Source organism: Agelaius phoeniceus, chromosome Z, assembly GCF_051311805.1.
Source record: "Agelaius phoeniceus isolate bAgePho1 chromosome Z, bAgePho1.hap1, whole genome shotgun sequence".
Lineage (NCBI taxonomy): Eukaryota > Metazoa > Chordata > Aves > Passeriformes > Icteridae > Agelaius > Agelaius phoeniceus.
The window spans coordinates 74,170,079-74,195,162 of record NC_135303.1 but is presented as its reverse complement, the minus strand read 5'-3'; the positions used below and the strand labels follow the sequence as shown (position 1 = coordinate 74,195,162).

The following is a 25,084-nucleotide window of genomic DNA, read 5'->3' as shown; positions in this document are numbered from 1 at the left end:
TACTTCTAGAAGTACTATGACCATTAGTGAAATGGATGCATTAATATGGTCAAAATGATGACAACACAGTCAAAAAGGAAATGAAGCTGTTTCAGCAAAGATACGTGAAAGTTAACACTGTTGTTATTCTCCAATATCTCTGCATATGTTTATAATAGTCTTAAAAACAGAGGTAAAATGTTTTTTCTACAAACATCTGTCCTCAGTGCATAGATCGAATGCCTCAGATTTGTTGGGTGATGTGTTCTGGTCTCTATAAACCCTCTAATTTGTTTGGAAGGTTGAAGGTGAGCCTGAGGATTTAGAGAAAGGAGTAGAAGAAGATACTTTGAGCTGTCAAATTTCCTTTTATGTACTGGGTTTGCAATAGTGTAGCTGCGGTGGTAAATGATCTTGATAGAAACCAGCAGAAATTGCCACTAGTGATGTTTTTTTCCTTTAGTGATGTTTGCTTTGAGATCTTACACCTTGGGGTGTAAACAAATTGACTACTCACAGGTAACTGGAACAGATATGAGTTAATTTTAAATATAAGGACTAAAAATTCAGATGTTTAGATGCTTATTAAAGATGCATATGCTGGTACATAATATTCAAATGCTGATAATTTCTTTTTATGTGGTTAGGTGGATTTGTTGGGGCCACATCAGCCTTTCTTTAAGAGTGAAATATCGATATAGTCCTCCAAACTAAACAAGTGAGGAGTCTGCTTCTTTAACTTGATCATGACAGGTGTGCTGTCTGGGAGAGAAAATAGTTGACATCTTCTTGGTGGAGCAGAAAAGGATTCAGGGAAACAAGTTAATGTAAATCGAGAGAGGGTAAGACAGCTGATATCTGTGGGTTGTGGCAAGTAATATAATTACTTACTGTGAGATACACTTGCTTCTGGGACAGAGTAGAGAAAATCATAAAGAAGATCATGAGACATGCATCCTTGATCCTACCATTTTTAGTACCTAGTGGAGTTGCTATCATTACTTTCTGTGTTTCTCTTTTGATTCAGAATTGGATGGTTTTGAAAAGAACCTCTGTGCAAGTTATATCAGTTTGTATATTGGCTTCATTCCTGTTCTGTCTGTGACAGCTTTACTGTGTTATATTAAGTACTTCATGTTTTAGGAAGTTCATATGAAGATAAAGAGTGTTATGAGAAGTTCTACTTGTTTTTGTGTAGATTCTTTGGTCTTTTTTTATCTAGGTCTGGTCTAGTTTCAGAGTGTTTATCTGTGGAAGCTTTGCTTTTGCTAAATATTTTAGCAAGGAGAGGAATATTCAGTATGAGTATTTTGGGTTTTCCATGTTTCATTTATTTTGAAATGTTATTTTTGTAATATGGAAATGGTGTTTGAAGTTAGCTGTTAGTATTTTAATATGCTTAAATTGCATTTGGGAAAGGTCAAGTCTTTTAGAGATTCAGTCTGTCTTCCTAAATGAGCTTTGGGGAAGGAGAACATATTACATAGAGATCATTTTTGTGTTGTGTGCTATTTTTGGTGGGTTACCACCTTTCTGATATTTTTCTACAATTGCTAGTTTTGAAGTTTATGTCATTGTTGGCATGTAAATCTGTTTAATTTCTAGTGATTGGAGTGTGTTGGGTTTTTTTGGGTTGGCCATTACCTCTAGATAGATGTTACTATTAATAAAAGTAGATTTTGAGAGAAAATTATGTTTTCAATTCATAGTGAAAATGAGGTCCCAGGTTTCTGCTGTGCTGAGTTATTTGAAAGGTTTGTTTATGCCTGTGTTTGCAGGCATGGTGCCCAAAAGTAGCAGATACTTTTGACCAGAATCCCTGCATTTTTCAGGTCCCTTCTTACTGGACTTCTAAAAGCAAGGAATACAAGTGGTGCACTCTTTCTGCAGTGTACTGTATAGTAAGAACATGCTTCACGCATGCTTGCTCTCTAAAGGTGGGAGTAATGATGTCTCACCCCTTGAGAAGGATCCATCTGATGCAGTAGAAAACAGGAGGAGAGCTGCTGTTCAGAGTAGTACCTGTGTTGAGATTCAATAGCCTACCTTTATTTTAGTTTCTCTTGGTTGATTAATTTTACACCATTACCATACAAAATAACTCCTCTGTTTGTCTGTATGTACATACAGATATATAAAAGCGTGTATATATATGTATGTATCTACAGACACATAGCTTTTTATTGGTAGAAACTAATTTCTTGATTTCCTAAGCATAGTCAAATTTGAGAATTGCAGACCTACCAGGTCACTATTTTAAAACAGTATTGCTAGATAGGATGGTTCTTGCCATATGAATAAGTAACATAATGAATAAATAACATAATGAATAAATAATCTGAAGACTGGATTCTGACTAGAATAAGGAATTAGCCTGTGTTCTGCAGTGGCACAAACTTCTGAGAGCTATGTCATTAAAGATTGTAAAAATTGTCTGATTTATATACCCTTATATTTCCTTCTCTGCCAGACAAGATTAGTAATACGTTTGCCTTATATATTGTTTTTTTAAATAAGTCAAAATTTGGGCTAGTGATAAACATTTTTTTAATCTCTAAAAATTTATGCTTAGACCAGTGTTTTCACTTCCCTGTCAAATGATGATTAAGGCTTTTTGTTTATGTACACCCATATCACTGTGGTGTGTGTATTTCTACATATACCAGGACATGCATTGATACAATTTCTGTCTTTCTTGTGGTATCTTGAGAAATTTTTAACTTTTTCTTTTTTTTTAACAGAATATCTTTACAAATCATAGCCTGGATGTGAATGTAAGATGGTTAGCTGTGCTGTACTTTAAAAATGGAATTGATCGCTACTGGAGACGGGTCGCACCACAGTAAGTTTTGAGATCTTCCACTTAACCATCCTAAAGTTGGCTTTGTTATGATTGCCAGGCTGGAAAAACAGGAGATCTTTAGTTGGTACAATTTACTATAGAATTTGTGGTGGAACTGACAGCATGCTTCAAACTTCAGGACTTGCTGATAAAACATTTTGTCTTTATATTGCTTCTTATGACTGTTCTTGATTTACTTTTGAGAGCTGACTTAGAAGGCTGTTTCATAGGTAATAGGTTTTGAAGTGATGCAGTATGTGTTGCAACGTTAACATCTGGGTTTACTGAGAGTGACAGAAGTGAAAGGTAATCTCTTGGACAGTGAGAAGGACATTTAATTTTGTTCAAGCTGATATGTATTGAATGTGTACACAGGAAGGAGGCAGCAGTTACCATACTAAAAAGTTCTGGTCTTCTTTTTTCATTGTTCTATAAGGCATGACAAAGAGTTCTCCAAAGAAGATGAGAAATATAGGCACTTTTCATGAGCACCATGTAATTTATTTAAAATTTACAAAAAGTGCCATTTTAATATGTAACCTGTAGAATTATATACTTCCCAGTCTTTTGTGTGAAGTGCTTATCTTTCCTTTAAAAACAGGTGTGATTTCACAAAGAGCTTCAATTCCAGAACTCAAAGGCTTGCAAGTGTTCAGTCTCAAATGCTTGTAATAGGTGGGACTGTCACTGTCAGATGTAGGGTATTAGGTGGAATTCTAGGTACAGTTTTTCTGGATCACAAATCTAAGTTCGTGTTATGATGCAAAATATGATTTTCATTGTTCATTGTTTGAGATAGTTCAATGTATTTTGCCTTGCATTGTAAGCCTTTCCAAAGATCTACCAAAGTAAAGAAAAATTATAAAATTCCGTATCCACAGCACATTTTAAGTGGTGTAGTACTCCTTCATTATGGCATAGAGCACTAGAGTATTTGTATGTGTGAATTAGTATATAATTGCAAAACATCTGCAAGCAATTGGATTCTTTTCTATGTAAAAGGAAAATAGCATCTTTTTCATGAAAGATGGCATATATCTTTGACATTTCTGGTTAACAGGATTCTGCTTACAACACTGGTACTTCGCTGGAACTGTTGGAAGAAGTTAAATGTTGTTTCAATTTGTTAGTATTTTTAGCCACTAGTAGTATATCTGGTAAAAAAGTGTAGTTTATTTCTTGCAGAACTAAAAAGTGGAATTTTACTGTTTGAGGTAAAAATTAAATAGAAATATTTTAATGTAGTTAGTTTCCCTGTAGTTTTAAATTAAATGCAATTTAAAAAATAAATTTTTCTTGGCTGTTAAAGATTCCATGAGTTAAATCTATATTAAATTTCCCATGCAACCCTATTTTTCCCCATTTCTAACTTTTCTGCCACTAATTTAGTGCAATTAAATGATAAAATAAATTTTAAAATTTGTTGGCTGCTGTTAAGGATTCAATGGGGTAATGCATAGTAAATTTTTCTTCTGTGTCCAACTGTTTTTCTTTCTAAATATGTTAGATGTGACATTTTGTCAGCACTCAACCTGATCACATTTCTCCTAGAATAAGTTGAGGTAATTTTGAAAAATCCTGATTTAAACTAAATTTTCAGTTGATAATTTTGTGAACCAATCATACTTTGAATACCATGATTTTTTTGAAGACTTCATTGTAGATGCTGCATTTTTGTTGTCTTTGCAAAATTCTTGCCTTTTGCCTTGCATCTCACTTCAGCAGCTGTCTGCTCTCCATCCATAGTAGTACATCAAAGCATGTTTTGACGTATAGATCAGGCTTAGAATTGCATTTTCCAGTGAGAGTGATTTAGAAGATGAGCCTGTGAACTTCTTCCCTCCTCCTTTTTCAGGTAGCTTTTCATACAGCTATGGCGAAGTGCCTAGAATTGTCATAGCCTCTTTTCAGGCCCAATTTGGCTTCTTCTTTTGAAATTTGTTGTCAGCCTCCTCAAAAGCCGGTCTCACAGGATGATTTTGTATGTGTTTTTATTTTCCTCAGAAATGGTTTGTCTTGATTTCAAGAGTTGAACGTGTTTTTGATTTTACAGACAATTGTATCCTGTCTCTTGTGGACTTTGTTCTCTTATTTGAGTACTGTGTTAGCAACACAGTACAATACTTTAACAATACTTTTCAAATATATGTTTTCAGTTGTGTGATGACCTCTCATAAGCCATAAATCCAAATGTGAAATATCAGTCTTTTTTAAAAAAAGCGCCAAAATAATTTTTAAAGTATTTGGATGTATATTTCTCCATACCACAGACACAGAAAAAGTTCAAAGTAATGTTGAATTTGCAAATTGTGAAAGACTACAGCATAGTAGATAGTACTTAGAAGTTCATGTGTAGATGAAGTTGTTTTAATTTTTGGGCACATATAATTCAATGCTGAAGGGAAATAACTGGCTGAAGGAGGCACGTTCTTCCTGACTTCTCGCCTGCCTGTAACTTTTACAGGCGGAATTGTGGAATTGGCTTTCTTGCAAGGCATTAAGGGAGGCTGAGGGCAGTGGTGCGGGTCTGTGTCTCCTTGAGGGGCTGAGGGTGTCCCTCTTCTCCGGCAGATGTCACTCTCGTGTTGTGTGAACGCTGAGTTCCTCCTCCCACGGTCTGGCAGACCCTCAGGAACTCTGTCACACAGTGCTGCTGGGTGACACTTGCATCGACATTGATTTCTTAGATTTTTTTCATTACTGTTGTCCAGTTTTGCTTGTCACAAGCTGGTGTCTTTAAAGCGCTGGTCCTCATGAATCTGTTTCTTTTCTTTCCTTTGTTTTGTCTGCAATGGCAAAAGCTTAATTACAGCGTTTTTATTTACAGTAAGTAATGAACTGAATTCTTGCTGCTCTTAGACTGTGCATATGATAAGTTTAATATAATTATGAAAAAGAGTTTAAAGCCAGGGGTCTTGTGAGCCCAGAAACAAAATAAATTCAGTAATATAGTAAAATGGGCTATTTTTTTCTTTAAAAACCAGGTTTTACATGCTTTCTATTGTCTCTGAAAGTGAGTTATTATACAATCTATATTTAATTGATTATAGATTTTTAAATATTATTAATAAGAGCTTTTAAGTTTTAGAAACCACTTAGAGGATGCCTGCATGTGAGGAAATTACACACTGCATTTTCATATTATAAAAGAAAAACCCTCAGAAAATTATTGTCATGGAACATCTTCTCATGGCTCTAGATTAATAAGTAAAATAGTTACATGCAGAAAAGCTTTTACTGTTGCAGAAATCTCTGTAAATTTTAACCAAAATATTTTTAGGGATAATTTAATTTTTTGCGGAAAAAATCTTAAAGCCTATGTCTTGATTTAAAATATAAAAAATAAAGTTGTGGCTCCTGAATGCTAGAATTACCTTGGAAAATAAAACTTAGTGTACAGTTCTGAGTCACCAGTGAAACGATGAAGTGCCCCCCTTTTGTACTATACTTCAAATGATAAGTCTTTGATCTAGGAAATAGTGAGTACTTGTGTTTTTGCAGAGGTGAAGACAAAGTGAAAACTAAAATATTTTTGTAAATGTTTGTTCTTATGGCAATTCCTGCCTCTATTTTCTTATTATTTTGAGATTAATATTTAGTATTTGTCTAGATTAGAGTAAAACCTATGCTTTAGGGAGCTTTAGATATAATTTTAAACCTCAGTATATAAAACTAGTCAGTTAATATCTGTGCCTGAGGTCAGACAAGAGGAAGTGGTTGTGTTGGTGTGTTTAATCTTCTTAATTTCCAGCCTCTAGCCTTCACTGAGATGTGATGTTTGCATGCTTCTAAGTCATTGCAATGTTAAGTGAAACTTTAATCTGAACAACCTTGCGTGATAACTTCCAGGCTTTTTATGAAGGAGAAACAGCTTTCCAGGTGCTATCAGTAGATGAAAATTTGTTGGAGTTTTTTTAGTTTGGTTTGGGTTTTCTTTTTCCCCAGTAGTGTAATCTATAAATACCAACAAAACCTTTTTTGGAGCAGTGTGTTGTGTTTCTTGCCTGGAAATTATAAGAAAATTGCATGAATGATATAAAATCTGAAGTAATACAGGAGTGATATCATACTGTAACTTGTAGTCTTAAACTGATAAAGGTCACTTAAAATTAGGTGTTAAGATACCGCAATGCTGCACTTGAATGAAAATTAACCTTTATGGCTTAGAATTTTTTCCCTGCTCACTATTTTCCCCTGCACTTTATGGAGAATATATCAATGTACTTTTCACACAAAGCTATAATTTTCAATGGATCTTTACTTTTAAGTGTAAATATATTGCTTTCTTATAGAAAAGGACTTATAATAGAAAAGACTTAACTGCTTTTCCAAAAAAGCTGTCATCTGATATGGTGATTGCCTTTTTCTGGATATTTTTGGCCACTGTCCATTAGTATACATGGGCAAATTCATGTTCAAATCCTCTATTCTGTCAGTAATAACTATATGACAGCTATCTATGAGCAATCAATTTGTATTTTGTAAAGTTTTGTGTTTTTTCATTGTATATCTGTGTATTTCACTCTGTCAACTCTTTTGCCATTTATCTTGGAAAAGGTCACATCAAATCTCAGAATGTGAGACTAAAATGCCTTAAAAGTATTTTTTTCACGGTTCCCTCTCTTTCTAAGGATATTTGAGATAGTGGAAGAACAAAGGATGTTCTTTTGTTAGTTTTGATAGTTTTTTTGATAGTTACAAATTAATTGATAGTAATTTTTTAATTGAAAATAAATAATATTTTAATAAATATATCCTGGCAGTGCTCTTTCTGAAGAAGAAAAATCTACATTGCGTGCTGGACTTATCACCAACTTTAATGAGCCAGTGAATCAGGTTAGTGGTGATTGTTTATTACTCTTCCAAGAAATGCTTGTATTGATAGATATCTTGTTTTCTTTCTTTACAAAGTATTTTATTATAATAATGAAGTTGCAGTTTACATAGTGCTTTGCAGACAGACCTTGAAGTGAGATCTTTTACCATAGGTCATAACTCATTGAATTATAGAACCACTTTGGCTGGAAACAACGTTTTGTCTCTGTGGTTTGTTTCTTTTGGTGTTGCAGTGGCAGTTTGTTGTCCCTTGCTGTTTGTGCAACCATTTGGTGAAATGGTTCAGGGAATGGATGTAGCTGAAAAATAACCATTCCCTGAGTGTTTTTTGTTTTTTTCATCTGTGTCTGTTCTCTTACCTGACTCCCAGTGTGGACATGCAAGGAAATGTGGCAGAGGCAGAGCAGGAGTGAGCTGTTGAGGTTGCTGCTGTATAAATCCACCTGAGCAGTATTGCTGTCACATGTCTAGTTACAGCATTTTAGTGAATTTAAATAAGCTTAATAAAGCTTCAGTATGATAGTGTCTTTTCTTACATAAAGTGACTAATTGTAAGCCATGATTTTGATTAGAATAAGAATTTATTATTATATTGAGTCCAGAACTAATGTTAGGGGCACAGAATATGCCCATACTAGATGAATCAATCTTACTTTTGATAACTTCTTCATCATGTAGGTATAAGATTCTGCAAGGAAGTATTTGCTAATATTTTGAGCTGGATCTTAAAAAACGTTGTCAAGGAAATATAGAAATGATAGGCTTAAGGTTAAGATTGAAAAGAAAAGGCATTGGGAATAAACTTCTGTTCTGCAGACAGTTCAATTTTAACTTCTTGGAATTTCTTGACAGGATAATGTAATTTCTAGGATTTAGAGCATTTTATCAAAATTAGGGTAATTTAGTCTTTGTAGAAGCCCATTGTGAAATGACAGTTTTGACTAGAGCTAAGAATTTTCATTGCAAATGCAATTTTTAAAAAAGCATATAAAGTGTTTTAAAATTTGTTCTGCAGATACTGTTTCAATGTAAACAATATGACAAATATTACTTGTTTCTGTATGTTAACTAAAAACAACTATGAAGTATGTCAAGCTGAACCATAGTGTGTGTCATTTATGCTTCTACTAGGTGGAATATAATTTATCAAATATTTAATTTTGAAGTTTGTATGGTTTTTTGCATATATTATTAGGTAAATTAACTATGAAACTCTAATATTAAGTATATTTTTTGCAAACCAAAACTTTTTATCAATTTTTTTTTCCTACATTCATACATTCATTAGTATTTCATCTGTTTGCCTGCTAAGATGGTAGCATAGCATTTTTCTTAGTTAAGAATGCCACTGCTGTTTTAAATTCACTAAAATGCGATTAACAGTTCTGGAGTTCTCCAACTGTAGTTCCATTTGAGATTGGAACGTTTTTAACTGACATTTTAAAGAGTAGTGGCTTCATGTTTTGGTTTGTACATCTTATGACATTTTTGGGATGTCATTTTTTAAGATGTGGAGATTTTTATTTGTTTTTATCACAGCAATCTAAATAATTGCCCAAACAATTACGTGTGATATGGAAATATGTTTACAGAGTCCATATCCATATCCCTTTCTTTCCCTTTGTTCCCCAATCTCTCTTGTAGGTATCCTGAGGTGTCCTTTCCAAGGAATCTTTAGTTTAGTTCCCAGCCTGCTTGATATGTCTGAGTTTTGATATCCTGTGTTCCTGATAACTGCACTTTTCCAGTCACAGACAGTTCATAACACAGTTGCTATCTGCCTATGCTTTTTGCATCACTGAAAGCAGAAGAAATTGACTCTTGTATAGAAAGAAAAACAACACAAAAAAGTGAGAAGCAGGCATAGTATGGAGATGTGATGATACAACTTGACTTCCAGGGGAGGTGTAGGAGAAAAAGAGAACATAGCATCTGGTGAAAGCATAATTGCCATGCCCTCTGAAGATATTTAGCATATGGAGGGAACAGTGGAACAGAGAGCTTCTTCAAATGTAATTCAGCAAGTTCTTTTTCTTCTTTCTCCCCATTTAAAAAGCCAGTGCTCAAGTTAAAAGTACTTTTGGTTTTCCTGGGAGGTTGCTTCTTGTGTCACATAGGGAGAAGAATTTATTTGCTCCTCCTGTTATGTCAATTGACATAATTTGATATAGTAATAAGTAGGACTCCCAGCTCTTCATTGTGAACATTGACATCATTTTCCTGAAGCAATTCTTCTCACTAAGTAGCATGGTAGGAATAAATGTGGTGGAAAGCTTGGTGGGGTTGTCAGACTCCAGATGAAACAGCTCAGGCACCAGTAAAGAAGGGCATTGCTCTATCCTTCTTAGGCCTGTAATTCCTTGGATTTGGATCCCTTCTGGTAGCCTAAGAAGGTGACTTCTTCCCCAGGCTGGAAGTGTGGTTTTCTAGTGTGCTGAGAGGAGAGAGTGTCTACTTCACTAATCCAGTCAAGGACCTTTTCAATTAGAATGGGAAGAACAGGAAAAACAAGAATGTGAAATTTTTGGATATTTGAGGTAGGGTTTTGGGTGACCATGCAAAATATGCTAAGGAATGTTTAGGGGAAGGGAGTTGTACAGCAGCCAAGTGTAGAATAGACAGAAAGAGAGCTTAGAAAGGGCCAGTCATGTGTAAACGTGGGTGGTCTGTACCTGTGTCTGAACAAACCCTGTGCCTGATGATCACTGCCTGTCCTGTGTTCTGATTGCATCACTTACCGGTCTTACTGTGTAATCTCACTCTGTTCATCATGCATGTGTGCTCCAAGGACTAGGTTCCAGCTGCTGGCAAGACTGATGCCAGTGGAACTTGGGCCTAGCAACCAAAGTCAGATGGTATGAGTAGTGCAGGTGCTCCTGGCCTGAGGTTCTGAAGATCTGGAGCAAGAGAGAGTCTCAGTTCCAGTTACTGGGATGGGGCTTAGGCTTACACATCTGTGTTCCTGGGGCTAGGAATGGCTCTATCTAAAAGTCGGGTAGAGCCGAACTGTGGGTAATACGTACTCAGCAGTGTATGTTCATAGAAAATTAGAGAAAAGATCGCTAAGTAAGAAGTGGTTCCCAGATATTTGGTTCTTTATGTGATTTCTAGAATAAATACAGTTACTGGTCTTCATGTAAAATTTAAGCAACGTATTAAGTTTAGTATTTTATGTAATGCTTGCTACAAACATAAACTTTTTTCCCACATTTATTTGCATTCAGCAAACTTGAAAACATCTTGAGAAAAAGCACAAAAATGTATCATTCTAGGGTTTTTTTTGTTCAGGTTTTATTTTACTGTGGATCTTGTCATTATTCATTTCCTAAATGCCCTTTGACTTAGTGGTGTCTGTGGTATTTTTTGCAGATAGCAACTCAGATCTCTGTACTGATTGCTAAAGTTGCCAGAGTGGACTGCCCAAGACAATGGCCAGAACTTATACCCACTCTTGTAGAATCTGTGAAGGTGCAGGATGATCTTCAGCAACACAGGGCACTACTTACGTTTTACCATGTTACAAAGACCCTGGCATCCAAACGGCTTGCTGCAGATAGGAAGCTTTTCTATGATGTAAGTAATGTGATGCAGTACTGTACAGCATGAAACTGTGTATTGTACATGCTTGCTTCTTCCTGAGTTTAGCTGGTAGGGCATTAATGGCATGTCTGTGGACTTAAATATCTGTCCTTGGAACAGAAGTGCTCTTACGTTGTGGGTATCTGTGTACTGTGGAATAACTGGAGGTCATTTTCTGGGTGAGATATTTGGGATCTTTATTAATTTTGCATACAGCTTGAGCATTATCTTAATTTATGTAAAGATGCTGAGCTTCATCTATAGAACATTGATAGACCTTTTCTAGGAATTTATTGAGATTTTTTGGAAGTGTGTTCTGAATTTTTAAGTCAGTATACTCTTTAAAAAATACCGGGATTTAGACTTCTATACTACCATATATTAGTTTTTACTACCAGCAGGAATGTGTTTGAGATTTTTCCAGGCCATCTCTTCAGGTTAATTAAAAGGCAAGATGTGAATGCAAATGCCAAATATCGAGTCATTCAGCTTACATTCTCCACTGTAAAAATGCACTGATTAGAACACAGATGTAATTTTGGCTGTAGGCCATGCATCTCCAAACCCATTTGGAGTTGGACAACAGTGTAGTACCAGCTAACTGAATTTAGTGGCTTAAACATTTTTTCCAAACATGTTACTCTGGAATTTTTGAAATTTTAATTTATTCCTTCATTTTAAATGAAAAAGTGAGTACTGAAAATGAAGACTGTTTATGGAGGTTTACCTACTTATCTATGTAGAAATTTCTGTCTATGTCATCAATAAGATGAAATTTTAAACATCAGAAGTCTGAGGCATTCAAGACTGACTTGTAAATAGGACCTTTACTAACCTTTACTCATTCAAAGCAACTAAATAAACAGGTCATGTGCATTTGACTCCATCGATATAAGGTGTAACAGACTAAATGCAGGTTTATGTAATTATGAAGCCATCCATTGCTACCATAACTGAGTGAAAAAATCTTCATCTTCTGTTTGTAATTCAGAAGTCTTTATCAGTTAAGCACTGTGTGTGAACTGTAATTTGAATTAAGTTAGAGATTTGTTCAGTTCTACCTGATTAGAATCTAATTGTCATTCTGTGTTTTAAAAAAAACGAGTATTTGCAGCTATCGACAAAGTAAATTTAGTTTTGGAGTAGGCATTGTTCAATACTATATTGCACCTGTAACTGCTAAGTGTGTCCCAGAGTAAGATGATCAGACATTCATTTAACTGTAAGATGGACAGCTTGTCCTTGTCTTTGTGGGAGAAGAGGTGACGAGGAAAGCTGATAATTTTTTGAAGCGTCATACCATATTATGCACCAGCAGCTGTATTTACTGAAAATCAGGTAAGAAAAGAGCCCTAAATAGCTTTCTTTAAGGTGAGAGTCATAGACCCAAGTAGTCAGGGACGCCAATGAGTCTATCTTAATATCTTTAAATCAAGACAAGGTATTTTTCTGGAAAATGTCTTAAGGTTAGTATGACTCATTACAAAGAAGCAAATTAAACATTGTGGTCCACGATACATACAAGAAGCTGGATTAAATATTTTAATAGTCTAAACCAGCCTTTAAAATTTGGGGATTTATTATGGCATAGCAAAATTCAGGAAACAAAATACATTCTTCATATTCCTTTTGCAGCTTACATCAAGTATTTATAGCTTTGCGTGTTCCTTGTGGAATCACCATACAGATACATTCCTACAACAGATTTGTACAGGGGATGAAGCTGCAGCTGCAAATTCCCTAGAAAGGACCTTGTTGTCATTGAAAGGTAATAATATAGAATGATGTTAAGTCATTAAGTGTAAGGAATCAAATAACTTTCTTCACAGGGAATGTATAGAAGTTCTTTGGTAAATAGTTCCCATTCTCTAACAAAGCCATTCCCATTAGGAATAACTGTATTTTTGGTTTGTTTTACCTGTACTGTTAACAAGGCAGAAGGACTACTGCTCATGCAGAAGGGGGAGAGAGAGTGGTTTTGTTTCTCAGTATGTGAGAAACTGTGCACTCCACTGTGCATGTTTTAAGAAGTCAATGTCTAGGAGGTTGGAAGGTGGGTGGCATAACAGGATGTTTTCTTACGTGTATTGTAATTTAGGCTTGCATGTCTTTAGCACTTAATTGAGGAAGCTGAGCTACAAGTTTCATTCCATTAAGTTCACCCTGTGTCCACTAAAAAGCTAGCCTTAGCAGTTAGTTTGTCTTAGGTTGGTGCTCAAGGGCTTATGAGTGGAATAAATGCATATCCTGACTACTTTGCTGCTTTTAACAATTGGGATTTTATTCTATGCAATTCTTGCAATGTAAATAATACATGTCCTGAATTGTTTCCGAAGATGCAGCGTGCAGCTTTTGCTGGGTTACAGGCAGCGATAAACCTGAGAGAATTTACCAGTGGCTTATGTGCCCTACCTGACTGCACTTGGTCCTTTTCCTACTACTGCAGATCTTTCAGGAGTTTAATACTTAAGTGTTTTGGCACAATTCTTCCTGATGGAGTAATTGTTAAAAGTTCTCTTCCTTATTTCACACAAGGTATATTTTAAAGTAATTTCAACAAGGTGAATGTTAGATATGGGTGAGGCATCCACAACCAAAAATTATGTGTATTTTTTAAAGCATTGAGTTGAAAGAAAGGCACAGCAAGTGGAATTTTTATTGTGTTCTGAAATCTGTTGAAGCAAGAGCTAATAAATAGCTACACAAGTAATTTTTTTTCCTAGTGCTTCGGAAACTAACAGTCCATGGCTTTGTAGAACCTCATTGGAATGCAGAGGTGATGGTAAGTGTGTTTCTAGTTCTAGATTAGAAAACTTTCGTGATGATTTCAGGTGTTATTGGAGCTATGTCTGGAAATCATTGAAAGGCACGCATTTGTATTATGCAAAGGAAGATCAAGCAACATTCTCTCAAAGTTGTCCTCCCATCAGCCAAGGGCTCTCAAATCCTAGATGGATTCTAATGGCATCATGTTTAAAAAAAGAAAAGACATCCTTTCCAAGTTACACACCACATGGTGGTCACACCTGTTGCTTACTGAAAGATGTCTTACATGTGCTTTCCTCCCCCCAGTTAAAACCATTTCGTTAAGTGATGACTTTGATGCCATGCTTGTCCTTTCACATTTGAGAGAGATAAAAGCCTGTAGTCTGCAGACAATGGAGAGGGTAGGGTGAGATAAAGAGACCCAAGCACCTTCCTTAACCTCCAGTGCTGCCTGTGGAGGTGTTGAGTACCTACAACCTACGGCCTACACTAGGAAGTTGAGAACAGGGTACAACTTGATAAGCATATTTTAAAGACATGTCTCTAGTTACCTATCCTTCCTTCTACTAGATGTGCAATGCCTTTAAGTGGTACTGATAAGGTCAGTTTGGATCATCTGTGCAGTCTGATTGCTAGCTAATTGTTAATTTCTTGAAGAAATTGTTTAAAGTAATAAAAGAGTTCAGTTCAAAGTTATGTGGTCATGTCTGAGCTGGTAACACAAATGAACTAACTTTAGTCTGACATAATTTTGTTCTCATAATATGGTGCAGAATAAGCTTCACCTTTAAAGACACGTTTGTTTTTCAGGGTTTTCTACATGCCGTATTTGAACGGTTGAAGCAGTTTCTGGAGTGTAGTAAGTATCTGACCATTTTTCTTTGTGTTCATTGTTAAATGTTAGAAGCTGAATGAAAATATACAGGCTAGTTCATCATCAATAATCATTTAGGTGCAAGGTATTTTTGTAGAAGTTGACACTATTTTTTTAAATGCTGCTGAAACTATTAAGGAAGAATTCAGTAAAAGTGTCTTTTTGTATCAGTGGGCTAAAATCGCATCAAAATTCTATTTGGTGTAATATTTCAACAACACTTTTTACAAGAATAGATGTCTAAACTGAAGAGGAAATTTTTTTTGAAGTAAGTTATATGTAATTTTGATATTTTGGTGAAGTTCCTGGTTTCAGGAGCCTGTACTTCAGTAAGAGGTCTGACTGGGGCTTTGAGCCTCATTTTTAGAAGAGATGGAAACTGCCTCCAATTGTCACTTTGGCTATACTACAGTCAGGCTCCTTCTGGCTCTTATTTCATTTTTGAAGAGGTGCAGAGTTTGAATAGAAGGGATTGAAGGCCATCCCATACTGAGGTTTGGTGTTTATTGTAGTCCCCTAGAATATGAAGACTTAAGGGTTTCTGTGTCCTAAGACAAAAACTGAGCTGAACCTTCCCATTTCTACATTTCTAATCAGTAGATTGTTTTGCAAAAGCAGGTACAACTACCTTATAGGATTAGTGTTTGCTTTTGTTATATTGTGTTTCTGCCTGTATGCTTTCAATATGACCCTTTCTGGTTTTTCTTTCTTTTAATAAAAGTTGTCTGGTTTTTTTTCCGAACTCAGAATGTTTTCTAATGCCCATAATAAATTATTCTTCAAGGTGGAGTTTCTAGAAAAGCACAACAGTATGCGGTTTTATTAAAAGGACATTTTTATATTTTCAATGCATAATTATTTTTTGTCTGTACTAGCATTTGCTTGCATTATTTTAACTGCCTTTTATAATTGAATTTTCTGTAATGATGTCACAATTTTTATAGCCTGATCAACTGCAGTGAATTTCAGTACAGTTGAGAGAAACAGTTTAATATTTTCTATTCCCAGTCATTACCTTGAATTTGATTTGGAATTTATTTTGCCCTAGAACTTTTTTCAGGCTTAACTTAATGTCTTAACTACAGTAAAAATAAGTTCTTCTCCAGTGTTAATTATTTGAAACCTAGCTATCCAGAATGAAAATGAAAGTCTAAAAAATGATAGTGGTCAAATGTCTGATTTACCAGGTAGAAGTGTAAGAGCAGAAAGCATATGCAGAGATCGTCTAGAAAAGACCATAATTCTGTTCACTAAAGTGGTAAGTAAAATCTCCTTTCAGTTATTGTATCACTTATATTTCTGGAGGAACAGTCCCCATCCAGACACTTAGATGCCTTAAAGTGAGTCTGTTTCAGACCATTCAAAGAAGTGGAAGGTACTGTAACTTGAGACTTCTTTGTTAGGAGATGTATTTTTGAAGAAAGGGGTGTCTATTTACTCATGCTCTTGTAAGCTGCAGCAGTGAAGAGTACATTTTCTTAGCTCAAACAAAATTAAGTGCATTTCATAAATAAATTATTTAGCTAGGATTTGTTTAAGGAAGAGTTTGGGAAGCATTGGTTAAACAATGGTACTGGTATTAAGGAATAAAGAAGAGATAGGCTTTTCATCATGCCTTTTATAGGTAGTTAGATCACTGTTTCTATGGCTTTGTTATTTCTGTGGAATTACTGGCCATACTAATCAAAAGAAAATGACCAACATACTCTTGCCCTCTGAGGCTTGTATTGGCTAATACACTTGGACTTGTCAGCTGATTCTGTGCAAGTGTTAAATGCATATTGTATTGAAGGTAATGTTAACATAGACACTTGGTCCTTTTTTTTTTGGTTTTGTTATTTTTTTAAAGTTACAAAACCTACAGAGTTCCCATTGTTTTCAGATTCTATCTGGAGGCCATGGGTGTATTTTAAATATTCAGCCTAGTTATCAGAAGTAAAAAGCACCTATCAACTTCACCAAAATTGAGCTGAAAATGCTCTGACTCATTATTTTTGGTCCTTGTCATGGTACTTAGATAGCAAATGGGAATCTTTTTTCACAGACCTGAAAAGAAAGTAAATTTGATTAATCTACCACCTATGGAAATTCACATGCAAGAATATAGGTTTAGGCATTTTTGCAGTACTAAAGGAGACTAAAGGAATCCACCAGTGTATTTTAGATCACTAACTGGAAAAGCTAAGTTGAGGAAGCAAGTGCTTGTACTGCATTGGTTATGTTAGGGGAGGAGCTATATAGCCCTCATACTGCTTTTGCTTACACTGATTCCAATAGGGATGAATTATCTGCTGAAATACTCACTGTTTTAAGTATGGCTGATACATTTTATTTACTACTAGTAAGCTGGTCCATTTGAAAATTGTTATTCTTCCTCATACTTAAAAGTCATTTCAAACCAAAATCAAGAATTTTGCCATTAAATAATGCTTCATTAACAGTTGATACTGATCTCTTCCTAAAATCCTGTCCATGTTCAGTTTTCTATAGTTTTATATAAATTGGCACCTGTTTTTGATAACTAGGTTACTAAAGCATTTAATAAGACTTAACTAAAAGTGGTTTGATTTTTCTGTTTCTAATTCCTTTTTTTAAGCTTTTGGACTTCCTGGATCAACATCCTTGCTCATTCACTGCTTTGATTCAGAGATCACTGGAGTTCTCTGTAAGCTACGTTTTCACAGAAGCTGGTGAAGGAGTTGTATTTGAGCAGTTTATTGTGCAATGCATGAATCTCATTAAGATGATCGTAAAAAATTATGCATACAAACCATCCAAAAATATTGAAGGTACTTCACTACTGAAATAATTTTTTATGTCTTGAGAATTATTTTGCTAGCTATTCTCAACAGTTACTTCTTTATTAATGTTTTAATAATTATTTAAATATATATGGTTCTACCTCTATATTGAGAATTGTTACTTTAACTTTTAAAGTATTAGTGTACTTAGATAATGACATTCCAAAGGAATTTTAAATGCAGAAGGAGCACAAATATCTTTTCTTTTTTGATTGTTCTAGTTTCCATTGAACAAATTTTAAAAAGGGCGGAGGTATAGAGTTTGGTTTATTATCATCATCTTGTTTGTTGCGTCTTTCCCATGAGATATGTTTGATAAAATGGTGTATTTTCTGTAACTAACTAATACCAGTACAATGAAATACAGTGGATTGGAGATGCAATTGTATATAAAGGAATTCATATGTTTTGCTTTGTAGGACTGTTTCATTTTGAAACTTCATACATTGCTGTATGTGTGAATTAAAAAAAAAATACCTCAACTTTCACATTAGTGGAAGTGACTAGATAACAATTAGCATTCTCTATGAATTTGAGAAAAGTTTGTATATACATACTGGTATATGTCGGAATCAATTACTTGCTTAAAAACTTCTCTTACCAGCTGAAAGTTAGTTAAAGTCTGCCATGAAAGTAAGGTTTTTCAGTTTTTCTGTTTTTCTCAGAGGACAAGAATTTTTTGATTGATTTTTCTAATTTTACTAGACTAGTCTTTTATCATTAAGCCACTTAATTGTAATCTGAAATCTTCATGTTTTATTTCAGACAGCAGCCCTGAAACTCTTGAAGCACATAAGATAAAGACTGCTTTTTTCACATACCCAACGCTAATGGAAATATGTAGGAGATTAGTCACTCACTATTTCCTGCTGACAAAGGAAGAATTGACTATGTGGGAAGAGGATCCAGAAAGCTTCAGTAAGAAACATGCTGTATAGTTGGTAGTAGTGTAATTAGATATTTGCCTAAGTGCTTCATATCCACATTGTCTCTACAAATTGCCTACTGCAATATTGGCCATTTTATTTCCTGCAGTTTTCTTGGACAAATATTCTTTCTAGAAATTCTTTTTGTAATAAAAGATTTCTTGATAGTCTATGATACCCTCTTAACTTAACACTAGACTTTATTTGAACCATAGTTGAAATAATGCATTTTTTCTTGTCTTTGTGGAATAATAGCTGTAGAAGAGACTGGAGGAGATTCTTGGAAGTACAGTCTCAGAGTAAGTGTTCAGTTTGAAAGAAACCCATTAAACATTCCTGAATGCAATTCTCGATAGTTTTGTAACCAAGACAGATAATATTTGGAAAAAATCCTTTTGCTTCTTCAGATTTAGTAAAATTTAACTTTGTTCTTTTTTCAGTATTCAAACTTGATGAAATACATGGGAATCTATGCACTTCATATTTTAGGAGGGAGGGAAAAGGAGTTTGCTTCACCATTTGAATTATGTAGCATCTGGTTAAAGCCAGCAGAAGTTGTCTCTTTTTTAAACTGATAATTAATGTAATCACTTATGACTTTGTTAGTAGACATGATGAGTGAAGGAAGTTCCAGGTGCATCTTTATTAGCTAATTATATTCATTAATTAATTATTAGTTAATTTTGTGTTCCAATCAGAAATATGCTGTCGTAGTGTGTCTCCCAATTGTAACTGCTGTGGTTTGCTTTGTAGAGAGATCTCAAAACTTATTTGCCAGATTACTTTTATTTTAAAACTAAAAAGCCTAGCGTGGTGCACATAGTATGTTCTGGTTGTAAAATGGTGTTCAGACCAAGTCCCTGGCCTAGAGCCACTAAGCCAATACACCAACAACCGTTGACATACCTGCAGTATGGTCACTGGCGGCACAGCACCAGCTGTTTCACTCCACAGATTGACTGTTCTTCTCCCACAGAGCTGGTTGATACAGATACAGCCATCAAACTCTTGCTGGAGTTAAGCACAAAGTATAGGAGAAAGAAAGTGATATTTCTTACAATATTAATTTTGCTGCTGTTGTATTCTAAATTGTGACTTTCAGTGCGAGGTATTCAGCACTTAAAATTTTAGCATAAAATGTATTTTACTTGCCTTTATTTTAATAGATTCTAACCAGATCTTTTAATTTTTCAGCCATGCATGGAAGTCCTTTTTATTGATATTTTTCATGAATATAATCAGACTCTTACTCCAGTTCTTTTGGAAATGGTTCACAGTCTACAAGGTAAGTTATTGAAAAAAATAAGGGAAGTATAAAATGTAGAATTGTTTACATTCATAACATACTCTTGTCAACTATTAAACAATTTTACCTTGTAACATCTAATTTTATATAGTGCATTCTCTCTGTATTTTTGAAAGTACATGTTAATATTCCAAAGTTATTTCTAAACCTACCATAACAAAATGCATTGTGTATCTAGGAGGAGGAAGTCCTAAAGGGACTTTGGTTTTAATTGTAACTATTCTAGATATTTGACAAATGTTGTGGCATTTCTAATTTTATGAGGTTTCAGGCTTTCTTAGGAGTGATCTACTCACAACCTTAATGAATTCTTTGGGTTGTTTATAGTTGGGAACTTCCCATTCAAATATTGCAAGGCAGTTCATGCTGTGTCTCTGCCAAAATCTTGGAGGGAGAAAAAATTTTAAAAGAAAAAGTTTAAGTTATGCTGTCATTTTGTAGAGTCTAGATAACTTTCCAAATCTGAGGAATCTGCTTTAAAAATTTAGGGATTTTTTTGTATGAAGACTGAGTTATTCATAGGTTGAGGAGTGATTAATATTTTCTTTGTTTTACCTTATGATTCTTTGCCCCCAAACAAAGTTTTAAAATGACCTGGAAAGATAATAAGTGGGAATGGCTTTTTTTTCCCCTGTCAGTTCAGCTCAGTTTGTTTGCCCCAGCTGTCTTAGTTGAGTTACAGTATTTTGTATTTGAGCTTATCAGAAAGGATCATTACATTTTGTTAAAATAAAATAAATAATCATTTTCTGAGAGTGGTTTCTGACTTCACAAAATCTGTTCATAAAGTACTTTGTGTGTAGGTTTTGGCATGGCTTCAGAAAATATTTATTTTTAGGCCCACATATATAAAAAATCAGGTGTAAGACCCTTTTGGATGTAGTACTATGTGGTTGACAGTTGTCTGCAATTTGCAGGTTTTGAGTCTTTTAATTTAAAATACTTGCTTCTGACTTATGTGTATGTTGTTATTAAAAATGTTTGTCTCCAAAGAAGTAAGTCAAAAATAGGGTGTGAAAGCAGAAATTTGATTTTGATATAGTCACTAAACAAAGTACCAAAACTGAAATGACTGAACGTGTAATTTGAATAAAAGCAGCAAAAGCAGTTCTAATGCATGTCTTCCTTTCTTAAATCATTTAAGTGCAAAGTTGCTTACTTTCCTTGTTTTAGTGACACTTTTTTATTTATTTTAACTTTGGCTTGTAGGATCTACCAACGTGGAAAATACCAATGCTATACTGATTAAAGATGCTGGTAAATTAAGTTTTACTTTATCTTTGAAGTAACAGAGCCAGTTTTGTGTATGTGTTTTTCTTCTTAAAAATTGCATGAAGAATTTGCAAGATTTTTTTTAAAATCATTTGGAAAGTGGGACCTAAATCCTAACTCTCCTTTCATTGATGTTGGTCTTCACTTTTGAAAATGTTTATGTAAAATACACTGCTTTTTGGCTTTTTTCTGAAACAAGCAATCTCCTTTACTGTCCTGTTCTTTCTGCTGTGCCCAGTAAATGACCTTCAATACTTTCTGAAGAAAATAGAGATACTCTGTCCATTTTACAAGTGAGGACATTTTATGGCAAATGAAAATAATTGTTTCTTATGGAATTGTCCTGGATGATAGAATAAGATCCTTATTGTTCTTTTGACTTTTTTTTTTTTTTTTTGAGAATCTAACCTTTCTTCTGTAGTGTTTTTCTTTTACTAATAATTTGCACCAGATTTCCTTTCATTATGATCTGATAAAACTTTCTTTGGAAAAATATGCTTTAGTTTTGTTTTCTTTATTATGTTCAGGTTATGAAAATGTGGTTTGACTATTAATCTGATTATTCAATATTAAAAAGTTAACATTGAAGTAAACAATAAGCATAACTATCGTTTTTCCCCAGTGTATAATGCTGTTGGACTGGCTGCTTATGAACTATTTGATAGTGTGGATTTTGATCAATGGTTTAAAAATCAACTATTAGCAGAACTACAGGTTTCTCATGACAGGTAAACACTTTGATTTGTTATGCCTTCATCATTTAAATATAAATGATTGATACAAGTCTGATAAGATATAATGCCTAAAAATTGCCAAGCTGCAAAATACTCAACTTGAAATACTCTCCACTAGATGAGGAGAGGTATGAAATGCTTACAGATAACTGATAGCAGTCACAGAAGTGACAGTGTTCTTGACAGTTCTTATTCAAATTACTGTGTGGTGAATATTTCAGGGTTCTGTAGAAGTTCATTGTCTGTCTTCTTGCATACATTAGAGTTGACTAAACCTTCTCAGGATAACCACCTTTGCTTGTTTAAAAAATGATATTTAGGCCTCCGGAGACCTCTAGGCAGCAGAATTCAACTGAAGTCTGTGGAAATCTTCCCTGTAACATGGTAGTTTAGCCAAGATAGTGATTTGTTCTTCTCTTTAAGTTTAAATACAAGCCCTCTGTAATTCTGATCAGTTAATTTTGCTGCAATAAAGAGGGGAAATAATGGTTTGGGTTGTGTTGTAAAGTGTGGATGATTGCACCTTCTCCTGCATGAAGAGTTTTATACAATCCATGTGGTGTTTCCTTCTCACCAAGGTCACCCTCACTTAAATGGCCTTCACAGGAGTACCTCCTATTGTTCAGTGGATATCATGGGGTATTTTGAAAGATTGTTTTTGGCATCTCAGTACAGACTGAGCTGTCGCTCTTTGTAACTATCTGGAAGACACTGTTCCTCCCTTCCCCTGAAGCTCACTCCCCAGGGGAAGGACAGTGACCGCTATTGTGCGTGCTAATCCTTATCAGACAAGTTCAAATCAGCCGTTGACTCTAAATAAATATGTCCTATTTTTCTCAACACAGTCATCAGCAGTGACCCGAATGTCCTTTGAAGACTGTTACTATGTTTTTCTTCTACATTTGCAAATCATCTGACCAGTGGCAATTTTTAAGTGAAACATAAACTAATTTGTTTCCTTATACCCTTAGGAGCTGCTATAAATTGTAAATGATTTTCCATAATGGGTTGCTAGTCAGCTCTTTTGTTTCTAGACGCTCTATTTACAAAGAGAGTTCAGTTTCCTATGGAGTGGAACTTAAACTGCTTTTTTCTGCTACAGTAAACTTTGAAAAAATTAATTACTTATTTTTGGACGTATAAATTTATGTTAGTGTCAAAGAATGATTGCCACAGTTGTTTACTTGCTGTCTCCTAATGCTTTTATTCTTCTTCTCATTAGACTGGTTTTTTTTTACTAAGATTTACTTACTATTTTCAAGTTGCCAAGTACTGTAATTATTAGGCTAAATGTCAGAAGAGCAGGAAAAAATGGGAGATCTTGTGTAAGATTGTTCATTTGCTGTTGTTCTCCTCCAGCAGCAGTCCCCAAATAAGGCTGCCATGATCTTAGAAGCCCGTGCTGGCTATGGCATTTTTATGCTATTCACCCATTTAGCATAAGTAAAACTGACAAGTTTTGTGTTGTTGATGCAATTGTATTACAGTCAGGAAGACACCTGATTTAACAATTTGGTTGGCATTGGTGATATCCCAGGATGAAGTAAGTTCCTGTAGGGACAAAAGCTTGCAGTAGAAGTTGTCTGGAATTTTGAAACCCTGTTTACTTTAACTGCTTTTACTGCCTTCATCATAGGAGACCACCATGGCAATAAGGGAAGGCAATATTTGTGGTTTCAATGGAGTACTGCTTCAACAGCAGCTTGGGGAATACATATGCAGTTCAGATAGAGTGGGTTTGAAGGCATCCTCTGCTGTCCCACAGAATGCTCCATGGTTACTTGTGTGCTTGTTCAGAACTGGTTGATGTTTGGAAACATAAACCTATGTGTCAGTGAGCGTGGAGTTTGCAATGTTTTGTTTTCTCTGAATGTTTCATTACCTCTTGATAGTAAGCCCATCAACCATGACCACAGTAATAGAAGAAATATGGAATTAAAAGTTCTAAAAGATTTTTAGAAATAGTGCACTGCCAGACTTAGCACTTGCAGTTCTTTGTTCTGATTAATGAGAAACTTTTCCATAACATGAAAGTATGTTACTGAATACATTTTTTTTGTTGCAATTACTCACTTGTAAAGCAACATTTCCTCCTGAGAGAGAAAGTAAAGTACTTTTGACTTGGACAACCTGATGCAGTCCAGACTGCTTAAAGGTACTGTCCTATGACTAATGCAGGAGAGATGGCCTTATTTTGGAATATGATCAGTTTTCCTATGTGAGCTTTAGGTCCACCAGGCTTAGTGGTGGACCTATACTCAGTCACTGTGTGCTCTTTTTGTAAAAGCTAATCTTCTGAAAAAAAGCTAAAAAAAAAAGCTAAGCTTTTCCCAGAAATAGTGAATGTAGAAAAAATGAGCACCTATGAGAAACTTCAGTATTAAAAAACAAACCCACAAAAAACCTCCAAAAAAACCCAAACAAAACTCAACCCAGACAAAACCCAAACACGCACCTAACCCAAAGAAATCTCAAAAACATGCTGTATTTTGTCTACCATGTAGAGAGAGAGAAATAATATAGAGATGCAGAGGTAGGATATATGTATTGAACATATAGTACATATGACCAGACCTGAAAATCTTTGCTGTCAGCACACTGTTATGTACTTGATCATGTAATTTAAAACTTTTCTTTATGTGATAGTGGTCTATATATAAAAAAATAGATATATATAAAAATCTCAATAAAATCACTTAGTTTTTTAAATACTCTGATGTTTACAAGATTGTGTCAGATATGGGCCTTCTAAGAGTAAAAAAAGTTCTATCATCATAGCTTCTTGAACAAAACGAAGGGTGCATTAATAAGGCAATGTTTTGTGTAAGTCATGCTTCAGTAGGTGTTATTTTTGCTTCACTGCCACTCAGTAAACAAAAAGCAACACTGGACCGTTATTCCACATTAGATATGTGTTCCAATCTAATGAATTACTTTATATATGCCATTTCCACAACTTTCATGTTCTCTGAAGATGTTTTTTGTTTATAGTCTTATAGTTATGGGAATGTTTAATGAAACACACTAAAGGTAGAGAAACCTCAATAACTTCAGTTTAAATGTCTTCTTGATGGCTTACAAGAGAGTAATTCTTCAAGTGAAAAACACATTTATGATAACCATATATTATTGAAAATTCTCTAAATATGGTTCGTCTTTCTTAACTTTA

General features: G+C 34.7%; 1 protein-coding gene across 2 annotated transcripts in view; it reads left to right on the top strand.

Annotated features, from left to right (window-relative positions):
• The window catches only part of IPO11 (importin 11), a 79,795-nt gene that overhangs the window by 7,781 nt on the left and 46,930 nt on the right, over positions 1-25,084 (top strand). For both annotated transcript variants that reach the window (XM_077171198.1, XM_077171199.1), the window contains exons 5-17: positions 2,721-2,821; positions 7,585-7,657; positions 11,027-11,230; positions 12,872-13,004; positions 13,960-14,018; positions 14,813-14,861; positions 16,064-16,134; positions 17,473-17,665; positions 18,443-18,595; positions 18,859-18,902; positions 19,798-19,888; positions 21,119-21,166; positions 21,804-21,909. In XM_077171198.1, the coding sequence (XP_077027313.1) occupies positions 2,721-2,821; positions 7,585-7,657; positions 11,027-11,230; positions 12,872-13,004; positions 13,960-14,018; positions 14,813-14,861; positions 16,064-16,134; positions 17,473-17,665; positions 18,443-18,595; positions 18,859-18,902; positions 19,798-19,888; positions 21,119-21,166; positions 21,804-21,909 (1,325 nt within the window). The remainder of the gene's footprint in view (positions 1-2,720; positions 2,822-7,584; positions 7,658-11,026; positions 11,231-12,871; positions 13,005-13,959; positions 14,019-14,812; positions 14,862-16,063; positions 16,135-17,472; positions 17,666-18,442; positions 18,596-18,858; positions 18,903-19,797; positions 19,889-21,118; positions 21,167-21,803; positions 21,910-25,084) is intronic.